The sequence below is a fragment of the Ceratotherium simum genome, chromosome 27, assembly GCF_057802395.1.
Source record: "Ceratotherium simum simum isolate JZ-2026a chromosome 27, ASM5780239v1, whole genome shotgun sequence".
Lineage (NCBI taxonomy): Eukaryota > Metazoa > Chordata > Mammalia > Perissodactyla > Rhinocerotidae > Ceratotherium > Ceratotherium simum.
This window is the reverse complement of record NC_141926.1, coordinates 868,657-880,858: the sequence shown is the minus strand read 5'-3', so window position 1 is coordinate 880,858 and position 12,202 is coordinate 868,657. Positions and strand designations below refer to the sequence as shown.

Genomic DNA, 12,202 nt, shown 5'->3' with positions numbered 1-12,202 from the left:
TGGATTCTGCTGTGACCAGACACCCTGTGGAGAGGTGCTGTGAGCAACAGCCCAGACGCCCCCTTTCTTATGAGACCTAGCCCCACAATCAGTGAGACACGCATCTCCGAAGCTGCAGGGGTTTTTGTCTTACTCTGAGTGTTCCCCTCCAGCTGACTCCCAGAAAGCTGAGCACTAAATGTGGAGCCAGCAACAGCAAATTGATCGGACCCCCAGCATGTGTCTCATGTGCTGACATCCCTCCCCATCCCATCTGACTCTCCAGCCCTTATTTCCCTTTGCCTTGCGTTTCTAAATTTAATTCTTTTTTTTTTTTGTGAGGAAGATTAGCCCTGAGCTAACATCCGTGCCAATCCTCCTCTTTTTACTGAGGAAGATTGGCCCTGAGCTAACATCCATGCCAATCTTCCTCTTTTTGCTGAGGAAGATTGGACCTGAGCTAACATCCGTGCTAATCCTCCTCTTTTTGCTGAGGAAGACGGGGTCTGAGCTAACATCTATTGCCAATCCTCCTCCTTTTTTTCCCCAAAGCCCCAGTAGATAGTTGTATGTCATAGTTGCACATCTTTCTAGTTGCTGTATGTGGGACGCAGCCTCAGCATGGCCAGAGAAGCGGTGCGTTGGTGCACGCCTGGAATCCAAACCCAGGCCGCCAGTAGCGGAGCAGGTGCACTTAACCGCTAAGCCACGGAGCCAGCCACTAATTCCTTCTTGAGACAAAGTGAATTACAAATAAAAACTTACATTGCAGATGGAGGTAAAAATGAATCAAGCTGACCAATTAGCCTATAATTATTATAATAGTTGCTGAGAGATGAGAGAAAGGAAGCAACAGTAGGCGGCTTTAATTTTAAAACATTTTTAATGCCTAAATAAAATTTAAACCTATTTAGCAATATTGATTATGTTCAGTAAGGAAAAGTATTTTCTTAGAGATAAGTTTCCACTGTGAGTTAAGCATTTCCAGTTAGAGAATTCCTCAAAGGGTCAGGTCTGAAGTTCACATCATGGTGAATACAGAAAACCTAATACAGCTCCAGAGAAAATTTCTCATAATATTCAAAATCTGTTCGCAATAAGCAGAAGTAAAATAATTTCAATTTTCACCCAGGATAGGGAACGTGATTTTTAACCAGGTTGAGGCAAATATTTTCCCCTGAAATAACTAGAGATGCATCCTGCTTATCTTCAAGTAGCTACTCTAGTTCCCTGAAACTGAGGAGGTGAGGTCCAGCGTCCAACATGGTGCCCAAGTGACAGTCCCAGAAAACCCCAGATCCAAGACTGATCCCAGGATGAGACAACACAGGTGGGCCACGATTTTGCCTAACGGAATCAACCATCTGTTTACTAGGTAGCTGGTCAAATATGTGACTTCTAATGTCATTTGCAGTATAAAAGCAAATTTTCATTTCTTTTCTGGAAAATTTACGTTTTGTCCAGTGATCTGGTCATGCCTGGAGGCCTTCCAGGGGAAGTGGCCATTGCAAGGAGCAGACGTGGTAAATCACCATCTGTGCTGCTGCTGCCCCAGCTGGGGGAGCACGTGGCCAAGAGAAGTGTGAGAGCAAACCGGCAGACTTCAAAGGGATCCCAACACGGTTCCTTTAGCCAAAATAAGCCCAGTTTAAAAACGTCTGGGGAAAAGTGCTGATGTTCAACAGGTACCCACTGAACACCCGCTACATGCCACAGAGTGTGGCAGTCAGCGGAGCTGGGGGCCTGCCTGTGTGTACACGTGACCCGGCAATGCAGGGCTCAGAGCGGACGGCAGCACTACCCTGGGACAGGAGGTCAGTGGAGGAACAGCTCAGGCAAAGGCCCCGAAGCAGGCAAGCCCCAGGCAGAGTCAGGGACAGCACCCAGGAGGCCCCATGGTGCAAAGCCTCAGTGTGGGCCCTGAAGGATCTGGGCAGGGAATGACGGAGCAGAAGGGCATCAAGGCGTCCCTCTGGCTGTCTGAGGGAGGACGGTCAGCCAGGGGCTGCTGCCAGTCCAGGAGGTGACAAAGAACAGCCAACGGAGGGGGCTCCAGGGTGGGTGAGAAGCAGGGTGGGGCTCCAGGAGCAAGGCCAGGCCTGGCTTTTCTTCTCATCAAAGCTCCTGGTGACTCCTCACAGCCACACTCCCAGGGGAGCCCTGAGCATGTGAGCCACTCGTCCTTGTGGGTCAAAGGCAAATACAGAACCTGGATTTTCCCTCCTGAGCCCAAAGATCGTGCACATCAAGCCAGACAATTTTAGAAGCCAGAGGGGAATTCAGAGGTTTACCACCCAAGAGGTATCACCCCAGAAATCTGGCCCTCACTTGAGCTGATATCACAGACTAGGGCATGAGGGTCAGCGCAGCTGTGAGCGTGCCCTGGGGCGTCACACCTGCCTAGCTGGCTGCAGTGGCCAGTGAGTGACAGGCACACAGCAGTGCCCCACAGTGGTAACCACCGAACTGCTAAGGACCCCTCATCCTTTGTTATGCTTGGCCTCCCACATGCATTTCTGTCATGACAAGATGACTATAAACTCAGGAGGTAGGGATGCTGGCGCCCCACAACTGGCTGAACTGTGAGGCAGCGTGGGCAAGCTCGAGCTCTGGGGCAGGGTTGGAGTGCCATGTCTAGCTCCCCTCTGTGCAGACACAGGACAGTGAGCAAGTCTGGTCCCCGTTCCTTGCCGAGCCCTGGGTGGCCAGGTGAACAGGGAAGCCCAGCCTCTCCCCACCAGGCTGTTCAGGGAAGCTGTCATGTCGCCCAGCCCAACAGACAGAAAACACAGGAAGAGCTGGCCTGGGGGCAAGCTCAGCCCAGAACCAGCACTAGGCAGGACGCAGACGAGGCCCAACTGCTCCTCTCCCCAGAACTCAGTTACTGGTCAAGAAAGCCTTGCCAGCCCAGCGCCCACGGTGAGGACACACACACCTTCTCCAGTGTCTCTTCATCTTCTTCCTTTCCTCACCTGAGCCCAACGAGCTAGCCTCAGAATTAACCCTAAGCTGAAAATCAAGTCTAAAGCCACCAACCCCACCCCTGTCGCAGGCTGGGTCCGAGGCCTCACTCCTGTGAAAGTGGACAGTGAGGGGCACTGGACTGCTGGGTAGGGCAATGGGGAGCTCCTGTGGCCCAGCCGAGACGCCTGACCTTGCCTGGAACTTGCATGACGGCTGCCGCTCAGCAGCCCCACTGGACGCCTGTGCCTGCCACCGCCCCCAGCCAGGTGCTCACAGGTGTGCTCTCAAGGGTGGCCAGCGAGGCCACTCTCAGGGTACAGGCGAGAGAAGCGGCCAAGGACCCAGATGGGGAAGACGTTCCTGTAGCTCGTGTAGTGGATGGCACAGGACTTGTTGAAGACCCCGTTCATGTTGTCCTGAAAGCACACAGGGAAATAAACACAAAGGCTCCACCAGGCGGCTGAGGGGCTCCCTGAACCAAGACCCTGGCTGGAGGGCTGGCCGGCTAGTGAGACCTCAGGGCGGGAGAGCCTCAGCAGGCGGTCCTCCTGCCCCGCCTCAGTCACAGCGCCACCATCCCAGCCCTCAGACGTGGGCCCGCAGCAAACCCTCCAGCCTGGGTCCCCAGCCCCTCAGAGCCACATCAACCCCAGTTTTGTCCAAGGGGAGAGGGTCAGCCTCACGTGACCCTGTGCCCTCATGCCCCCATGGATAGGCGGAGGCCACCTCCCACACTTCTGTCCAGGGAGGGGCCATGAGGCAGAGCTCAAAGGCGTCCTGGCCAGTGGGCTTCTCCCCATCCAGCTCTTCCCCAGCACCACCAGCCTTGCCCCAAGCCAGTGCTTCACGTGCAAACAGCTCAGGACTTGGGGACCTGACCACCCGTCACAGATTTGCTTCCAACACAGGCCACTGGCTGGTGGTGGTTATGAATCTTGAACCCCCAAAGCTAAAACCTTGTCCACGAGCACCCCGTGAGGGACACAGGGGCAGGGTGCAGACGTGAAAACACTTGTGCAAAGGGAGGTCAGTGCTGGGCTTTATGCTCCTCAGACCCCCATGGCATACCTGGGGCCAGTCGCCGTTGGGGAGCTGTTTCCTAAGCAGACTCCTGACCCCTCTCTCCAGGGCTGCTACTCCAGGATGCCTGGGGGAAGAGGGGGCACTGAACACACCCATCACCTCTCTGGGCGAGACCACCTCTGGCTGCAGGCAAATTTGCATTCTCACCCTCACGCAGCCACACAGGAGGACACAGATGGGAAACACTGTGTGATGATGAACGAACCCAAAGTGACACGTGCTGGGAACATGAGCACACCCAGGCCCTCACTGCACATCTTCTTCCCAGACACGCTGAGAGGGGAAAATGTGGCAAGTGCAGGTGAGCAGGCCAAGTGGGCAGCCCCACGAATGTGGCTGGGTGAGGGGCCCCCCCCTGCTGAGAGCTGCCCCAGCGGCCCTGCCACAAGGTTCTGCTCTTCTGCTCCCCCCCAGAAAGAAGAGGCCAAGTCTCGTGTCCACCCAACCCACTGGTCCTCGGGGCCCTCTGAGGGTCACAAAAGCCACGCGTGCTAATCCTCAATCACTCTGGCAAGGGATGAGACACCGGAAGGATCAAGGGTTCAGGACAGAGCAGGACCAGGCTTGGCTGTGGGAGGCAGACTGGGGGCTGGTCCCTGACACCCCTACCCTGGGGGTCCCCCACAGACTCTGCTCCAGCTCACACGGACCTGCCTAGCTTTGAGGGGGTTTTAGGAAGATTCTCCAAACGGCCCCAAACCCAACAGGGCAGCACAGACTGGGACACTGTGCCCTTATGTCTGTGTCTGTCTGTGTGTGCGTGAGCTGGGGACATGCAGCTACAGGGGTGCACTGCGACCTCTGAGGCAGCTGCAGATGCTGCAACACCTCACACCATTTACCACCTCGTCTCCCTGCTGTCACTGTGGTGTCAGCCTCTTCTAAAAGGTGAGCCTCTTGGCAGCACCTGCTTGTTGAGACAGACCTCCCACCCCGCCCCAGGAACCTGTGGGTGCAGCCCTGCAGGCCTCGCCTCCTCCCACTCCTGCACTCAGAGCTCAGCTGCCCGCACCCCACCAGAGCGCCAGGCTCAGTGTCCTGTCTTCACCCGACCCCACGGCTCAGGAACTGTCTCATCGCCCCCACCTGACAGCCATCAGCCCCATTAGGGCCCAGCACGTGTTGTGGATCTGGGACTGGGCACTCTGCACATAACACCGCTGCTCACAGGATTCGAAGTCCTCCCCCCAGCCTCCGTCCTCCATCTGCTGGGACAGCAGGAAGTCGCAGGCCCGGGAGATCTCCACACAGGCAGCCCTGCAGAGACCAGGGAGACAGGAGATGCTATCACACTGGGGAGCGTCCTGGGCCCCCTGGATTCTCACCCTGGCCAGGCCTCCTTGGGGTCAAGGGGAGGGGTGCGTGGCGGGGAGCCTGTACTCCAGGCCCTCCCCACCATGTGACATGAAGGCAACAGAGACACCGGCCTCCCAGGGTGGTTGGGAAGATAAAGGAAAGATAAAGTTGTAGCTGCAGCCGGCCTCACTGAGGTGACCACCCCCCTAAACATCCAGCCAGCAATGCTAGAGCCTGGTGAGGTGGCTGGAGACGGCTCAGACCTGAGGCCTCCTCCCTTCTCTCAGCACAAGTCAGGAAGCTTCGGACAGCAGCAAGGCACCTCCTCAAGCCAAGCATCTTTAATACACTTGGGTGCTAACGGCTCACGAGCCGGGAAAAATCTTCCTTTCAACCTGGTGACTCATACGTTTTCTGGAATACTGATCTTAGCTACTGTTTAAAAACACCCCCAAATCAAACATCAAAGAAAGAAACACCCCCAGTAGAGTGTCATACTGGGAAAACCCCCACCCCACCAGGGGGCAAATGCCTGCACTCACCCATCTCGATAGGTCTGCCCCATGCAGGCAAAAGCTTCCAGCCCAAACCACGTGCCGTAGGTGAAGCACACCCCCCAGGAGCTGGAGGGAGACAGGAGGAAACAGAGCCTCAGCCATCCAGTTCTCGTCAGGACGGGCATGTACAACGCTGGGCTTGCGGGAGCACCCTCCAGCACTGGGGCGTGCTGTGGTTATGTTCAAGAAACACATCCACACGGCCTCAGCAAGCCTCACCAACTCTAGTGTCTTAGCTTTAAGGCCACATAAGACAGACCTGCCCAACCTGGCCCTCAGGGGACAGCTCCATTTGCTGGAACCACCATGCAGATAAGAACTGACCCAAACCCAGAGCAAGGAGGTGAACGAGCACAGATCCAATAATAAGGCATCGGGCACGCAGCCCTCGGCCAGACTACTTTTAGCAACATGCTGGGCAATGACCACAGGGTGAAGGCCAGCCATTCAACGAGGAACAAGCCCACCAACTCACTTCCAGAGAGTCCTGGTGTAGCAGAAGCACACAACTGAACATCACACGAGCAGAGAAACCTCCCGATCCCAACGTGTCTGCACCCACAAGAGCTCACTCACCCTTCCCAGGAGCCGTCAGCCCTCTGCTGCTGCCGACAGAACTCCAGGCCCTGCTCGAGGGTCTCCCTGCAACACGAGAGGATGGCCCCCTGAATATTCCGGCAAAACAGCCATTTACCTGTCCCAATTTTACCCATTCTGCTGTCTCACAAGAATGAGCATGGTCTCCCTTACAAAAATACGTAAAAATCAAAAGTTCAGAGAGGAGATACAAGGGTCAAAGCAGAAGCAATTACAGGACACAGGAGGGGAAAAGCACATGGGCAGCTACAGAAACGCAAGAGGAAACATCTCAGGGTGAACCACGTCAGAGGCGGTTACAAACAGGACCAATATCAGTGAACAGTGTCAGTGACACAGACTTGAGTAAATCATGTAAAACGAAATTTAAAAAAGAAATAAAAATTACAGAGAAAATGATAAATTTAGAGGACAAAGAAGATCCATAAGTGTGACTGGTACTTCTGAAGAATCCCTGTTCTCTGAACAAGCTGGAGGGAAGGTACCAACACAGCCTGGAAGGGGACCCCCAGGGCCCCTGCGCCTTCAGGTGCTCACCCGTGTCACTCTCCCCTTGAGTGAGGGCAGCGTCTGTGACTTGTTTCTAACCAACAGATGACCGCAAAGTTGACGGTGGTCACGTCTTCGACTATGTCACGTGAGAAATCTAGTTCCCCTCTTGCTAGCAGACGCCCTGCCTTGAGTCTCTCCCTTGCTGGCTTTCGTGACGCCGCCACAGAGAGAGGCCACACGGGAAGAAACTAAGGGTGGCCTCCAGCCAGCAGCACCGAGACAGGGCCCTGAGGCTGACAATCTGCAAGGAGTGGAAACCTGCCGACAACCACATGGGCTTAGAGCAGACCCTTCCTTAGCTGCTGCGCAGACGAGACCCCCGTCCTGGCCGGCATCTTGACTGCAGCCTGGTGAGATCCTGAAGCAGAGCACTCAGCTAAGCCGTGCCTGGATTCCTGACTCACAGAAACTGTGAGGCCGTCAATGTGTGCTGTTGCAAGCCACCAAGTTTATCGTAATATCATCCCTCAGCAACAGACAACTCATACCAGAGTTGAAAGGACAAGTAAGTAACATCAGCAAGAAAGAAGTGACATGACTATAGGTTCAGTGGAAATTGAAAAGTAAGAGAAAATAAGAAAACTCAGACAAAATGTACCGATTACTAAGAAAATCAACTTTTCAATACTGCCTCAAGGAGAAATAGCCTGAATAGTCCTATAACTACTAAAGATACGAGTCAAAAAATGTAACCTTTGCCAAGAAAAAGAACACCAGGCCCAGGAGTGTTATAAGCGAATTCTACTAAATTATCAAGAATAATCATTCTAATCTTACACAAACTCTTCTAGGGAATAGAGAGAGGAAGGAACACTCCACAGTTCATTCTAGGAACCCAACATAAGCTTTTCAACAAACCAGATAAAAATGACACAGGAAAGTAAAATTTTCAGGCTATTCATTAATGGACACAGATGCAAAATTCTAACTACGTGTTGAGAAACCGAGTATAGTAGAGATATACCAATACCAATACCAAGTTAAGTTTATGCCAGAAACGCAAAGGTGTTTTAACATGAGGAAAATCTACAATAATCATCTATAACATTAACAGATAAACAAGATAAATATATAATCATCTCAACAGAGGTAGGAAAATCATTTGCTAAAATACAACACTCATTCACAATGGAGGGAAAAAACAACTTCAAAAATTAGGAAGAGAAAAGAACTTGGTTAACCTAAAAAGGGTTAACTACCAAAAACCTACAGTAAATATCATTCTTAATGGAGAGATATTAGAAGCATTCCCCTTTAAAATCAGGAAATGCGACAAAGATGCCACCATCACCCCTTCTGCTAAGCAGAATACTGTAGGTCTTAGGGCAGTAAAACAAGAAAACAAACTACAGGCCTCCCTCCCAGGGGTCGAGGGAAGGGGAAGGACGCATGAGCAGGGCACGGAGCATTCCGAGAGCAGTGAACTATTCCATATGTCTTTTTTTTTTAAATTATCTGCTGTACCGGGAGGGAAACTGGAATTCTTTTTTATTTTTTTTAGCTGGGAAAGATTTTCCCTGAGCTAACATCTGTTGCCAATCTTCCTCTTTTTTTCCTCCCCAAAGCCCCAGTACATAGTTGTATCTTCTAGTTGTATGTCCTTCTAGTTCTTCTGTGTGAGCCGCCACCACAACCTGGGTACTAACAAACAAGCAGCGTGGTTCTGCACCCAGAAACCAAACCCAGACTGCCCAAGTGGAGCGTGCCGAACTTTAACTGCTAGGCCATCAGGGCTGGCTCCTATTCTGTGATAGAGGAACAACAGACACATGTCGTCATAGGTCTGTCAAAACCCCCGGGGTGTACAACACAAAGAGTGAACCTAAATGTAAACTACAGTCTTCGGGTGATAGGATTGTATCAATGCTCGCTCATCAATTGTAAAAAAACACACCAAAGTCATCAAGAAGCTAATAATAGGGTAATGGCGTGGGGGAAGGAGTGGGTAAACAGGAACTCTCTTCTCCATTTTTCTGTTAACCTAAAACTGCTCTGTAAGATAAAGTATATTAATTTTTTAAGTTTAGCAAATTGTCTAGCTATAAGATCAATATCAAAATCAATTACAGAGAATTCTGGGACAGTGGCGGAGCAGGATGCACTGGAATCCGTCTCCCCACCTGGACAACCCCACTGGCAGAATCTGTCTGATGTAACTATTTTGGAACTCCAGTCTGTTGAAGGCTTGCAACTTCCAGGCGAAGACTTGGAGGGCAAATTGCAGTCAATTTGGGTCAATTTCAGCTCTTAGCAGAGGAGTAGCTACCCAACCCCCACCCCCACCACGGACAGACAACTGTGCACGTGTTCCTGGAGCAGCCTGCACACAGCTTGCAGGACCTAGGGTGGGCAAAAGGACCCTGTCCTCCAGATACTGGGGCTCTGTACTCTGTCTACCGCTTCTGATCACAGAGGTGCAGAAAAGAGGCCAGAGGCCAAGGCTGCAGCACCTCCTTCCATTATTGCAAGCCCCTCCCCTTCCGGCTGAAGTGACTTCCAGGGAAATTTTAAATCCTGTTAATAGCAGCATTATTCACAATAGCTAAAATGTGGAAGCAACCCAAGTGTCCATCAACAGATGAATGGATAAGCAAAGTGTGGTATATACATACAATGGAATATTATTCAGCCTTAAAAAGGAAGGAAATTCTGCAATATGCTACAACATGGATGAACCTTGAGGACATTATGCTAAGTGAAATAAGCCAGTCACAAAAGGACAAACACTGTATGATTCACTTATATGAGGTGCCTAGAGGAGTCAAATTCAGAGACAGAAAGTAGATGGTGGTTGCCAGGAGCGGGAGGAGGGTAGAATGAGGAGTTAATGTTAACAGGTACAGAGTTTCAGTTTTGAAAAGAGTTATGGGGATGTGTGGTGGTGATGGTTGCACAACCATGTGAGTGTATTTAATACCACTGAACTGTACACTTAAAAATGGTTAAGATGGTAAATTTTATGTTATGCATATTTTAACACAATAAAATAGAAAAAATCAATAGCATAAGAATGCATGAGTCCACACAAATGAATAAGTAAAAGTAAATAAATAAAAAGAGGCAAAGGAAAAGCTCTCAGTAGAACACCATCTAATACATACGGAAGGACAGTTTGCAACCATCATATGAATAATTGATTCAGGCAAGAATCATCATCAGATGCTAAAACCAAGGGGCAGAAGATTGATGAGAAACAGGATATTTACATAATCCAAAACTTCCTCCCCACAAAGAAAAAAACAGTAACTTTCTAGCAGAGAAAACAACTAGTCATCACCTTAACCAAGGGACCACAGTTGACTGTGCTTTCTGACGTGATGCACGAGAGGTCCCCACCACGTCTGTGATTCTCCTGACAAACCACATCATTTCCGAACCTGACTGTAATCATGAAGAAACACCAGAAAAACACACATTGAGGGGCCAGCCCGGTGGCGCAGTGGTTAAGTTCACGTGCTCCGCTTCAGCGGCCCAGGGTTCACAGGTTCAGATCCTGGGCATGGCGCATCAAGCCATGCTGTGGTAGCATCCCATATACAAAATAGAAAAAGATGGGCACAGATGTTAGCTCAGAGCTAATCTTCCTCTTTCTCAGCAAAAAGAACAGGAGTAGCAATGGATATTAGCTCAGGACTAATCTTCCTCACTAAAAAAAAAAAAAAAAGGAAAAAAAAAAACCCACACATTGAGGACATTCTACAAAATAACTTGTCATATGCTTCAAAAATGTCAGTTATCAAACACAAGGAAAGACTAAAGAATTGTTTCAGGTTAAAAAAGACTAACACATGACAATTAAATGCAATGACCCTGGATTAGATCTTGAGGAAAAATTTTGCTATAAAAGACATCATTGGGACAACGAGGACAATTTAAATAAGGTTCGCAGATTAAATAATGGTATTATATCAATGTTAATACTGTGACTCATATTTATATAAGAAAATATCTTTGTTAAGAAATACTAAAGTATTTCGGGATTAAGGTACATCACATTTGCAACTTACTCTCATGTGGTTCAAGAAAAAATATATATGGAAAGGAATATGATGAAGCAAATACAGTAAAATGTTAACAACGGAAGAATCTAGGTAACAGGTGAACAGGAGTGCTTTTAACTACTTTTGTAACTTTCCTGTTAAGTTTGAAATTAAGGGAGAATTTCAAGTCAATGTAGTAAAAATGGAATATTCCATATACACAGTGTTAGAGTAACTGGCTACCTCAAACTATATCTCAAAAACTTTCCTAGATAAATTAAAATTTTTAACATAATAAATTAGACTACTTTATTTAAAAATTAAAAACTTATGTTCAAACTCTCTAAAGAGATAAAAAAGCAAAGTAATTGGGCAAAAATATCTGTAACATAAGATACAGAACTATTACTGTGCTTAAATACGTAAGTCAAAAAGAAAAATCATCCTAGCAACAAAATTGGAAAGGGTATGAATGCAAATTCATATATGAAAGAAACAGAAACGACCTATAAACACCTAGAAAGAATACTGTAGCTCAGCAGTCTCCAAAGAGATGCAAATGAGTTAAGTCCACCAGGAAACTATCATTATTCAGCTTCCAAAGCAGTGATTCTCACATGATAACAACAGTTACTCTGTGCTCATCACGTGCCACACACTCTCCCCATGCTTTTGTGGTCTTGACCCTCCCAGCTCCACAGGGCCATCTAGGCCCCCATTCAGCAGGGGAAGACCCCCAGAGAGGTGAAGTGACTGGGCCAGGATCACACAGCCAGGAAGGGGCAGAATCAGGGGGGTCCACCCAGACAGGCTGAACCCAAGCCCATGTGGCTCTCCGGGAATAATAATGGTCCCGAACAAAGATTTGACAACAGGATACTGGTTAAGGTTAAAACGGGGAAAAGCTGGAAATAACAATGAAAATTTAGAAATAACCAAAAGGCTACTGGGTAAGTAAAATGATGAAATTCCGGCAACCATCACAACTCATGTTGGAGAATGCTAAATGACACGGGAAGTTACCTGCTTGCAGAAACCTCACCAGTTATGTAAAAGACACAGCCCAGGAACAGTCGCAGCAGAGTGATCACACGGTAACAACACACTCTCCTTAGGGGTTACAGGGGATGACTTGCTTTCTTCTTTGCACTTTTCTGTGTTTTCCAAGTCTCCTTCAAAGAGCATGCTTTACTT

The 12,202-nt window shown here is 49.2% G+C and overlaps 1 protein-coding gene across 4 annotated transcripts in view; it reads right to left on the bottom strand.

Moving 5' to 3' along the window:
* Window positions 1-843: 843 nt before the first annotated feature.
* The window catches only part of LSS (lanosterol synthase), a 31,128-nt gene continuing 19,769 nt past the window's right edge, over window positions 844-12,202 (bottom strand). For all 4 annotated transcript variants that reach the window (XM_087417898.1, XM_087417896.1, XM_087417897.1 and 1 more), the window contains 5 exons: window positions 6,456-6,521; window positions 5,865-5,945; window positions 5,113-5,283; window positions 4,012-4,090; window positions 844-3,359 (listed from right to left, as the gene is read on the bottom strand). In XM_087417898.1, coding sequence (XP_087274024.1) covers window positions 3,228-3,359; window positions 4,012-4,090; window positions 5,113-5,283; window positions 5,865-5,945; window positions 6,456-6,521 — 529 coding nt within the window. In that variant the 3' untranslated portion in view covers window positions 844-3,227. The remainder of the gene's footprint in view (window positions 3,360-4,011; window positions 4,091-5,112; window positions 5,284-5,864; window positions 5,946-6,455; window positions 6,522-12,202) is intronic.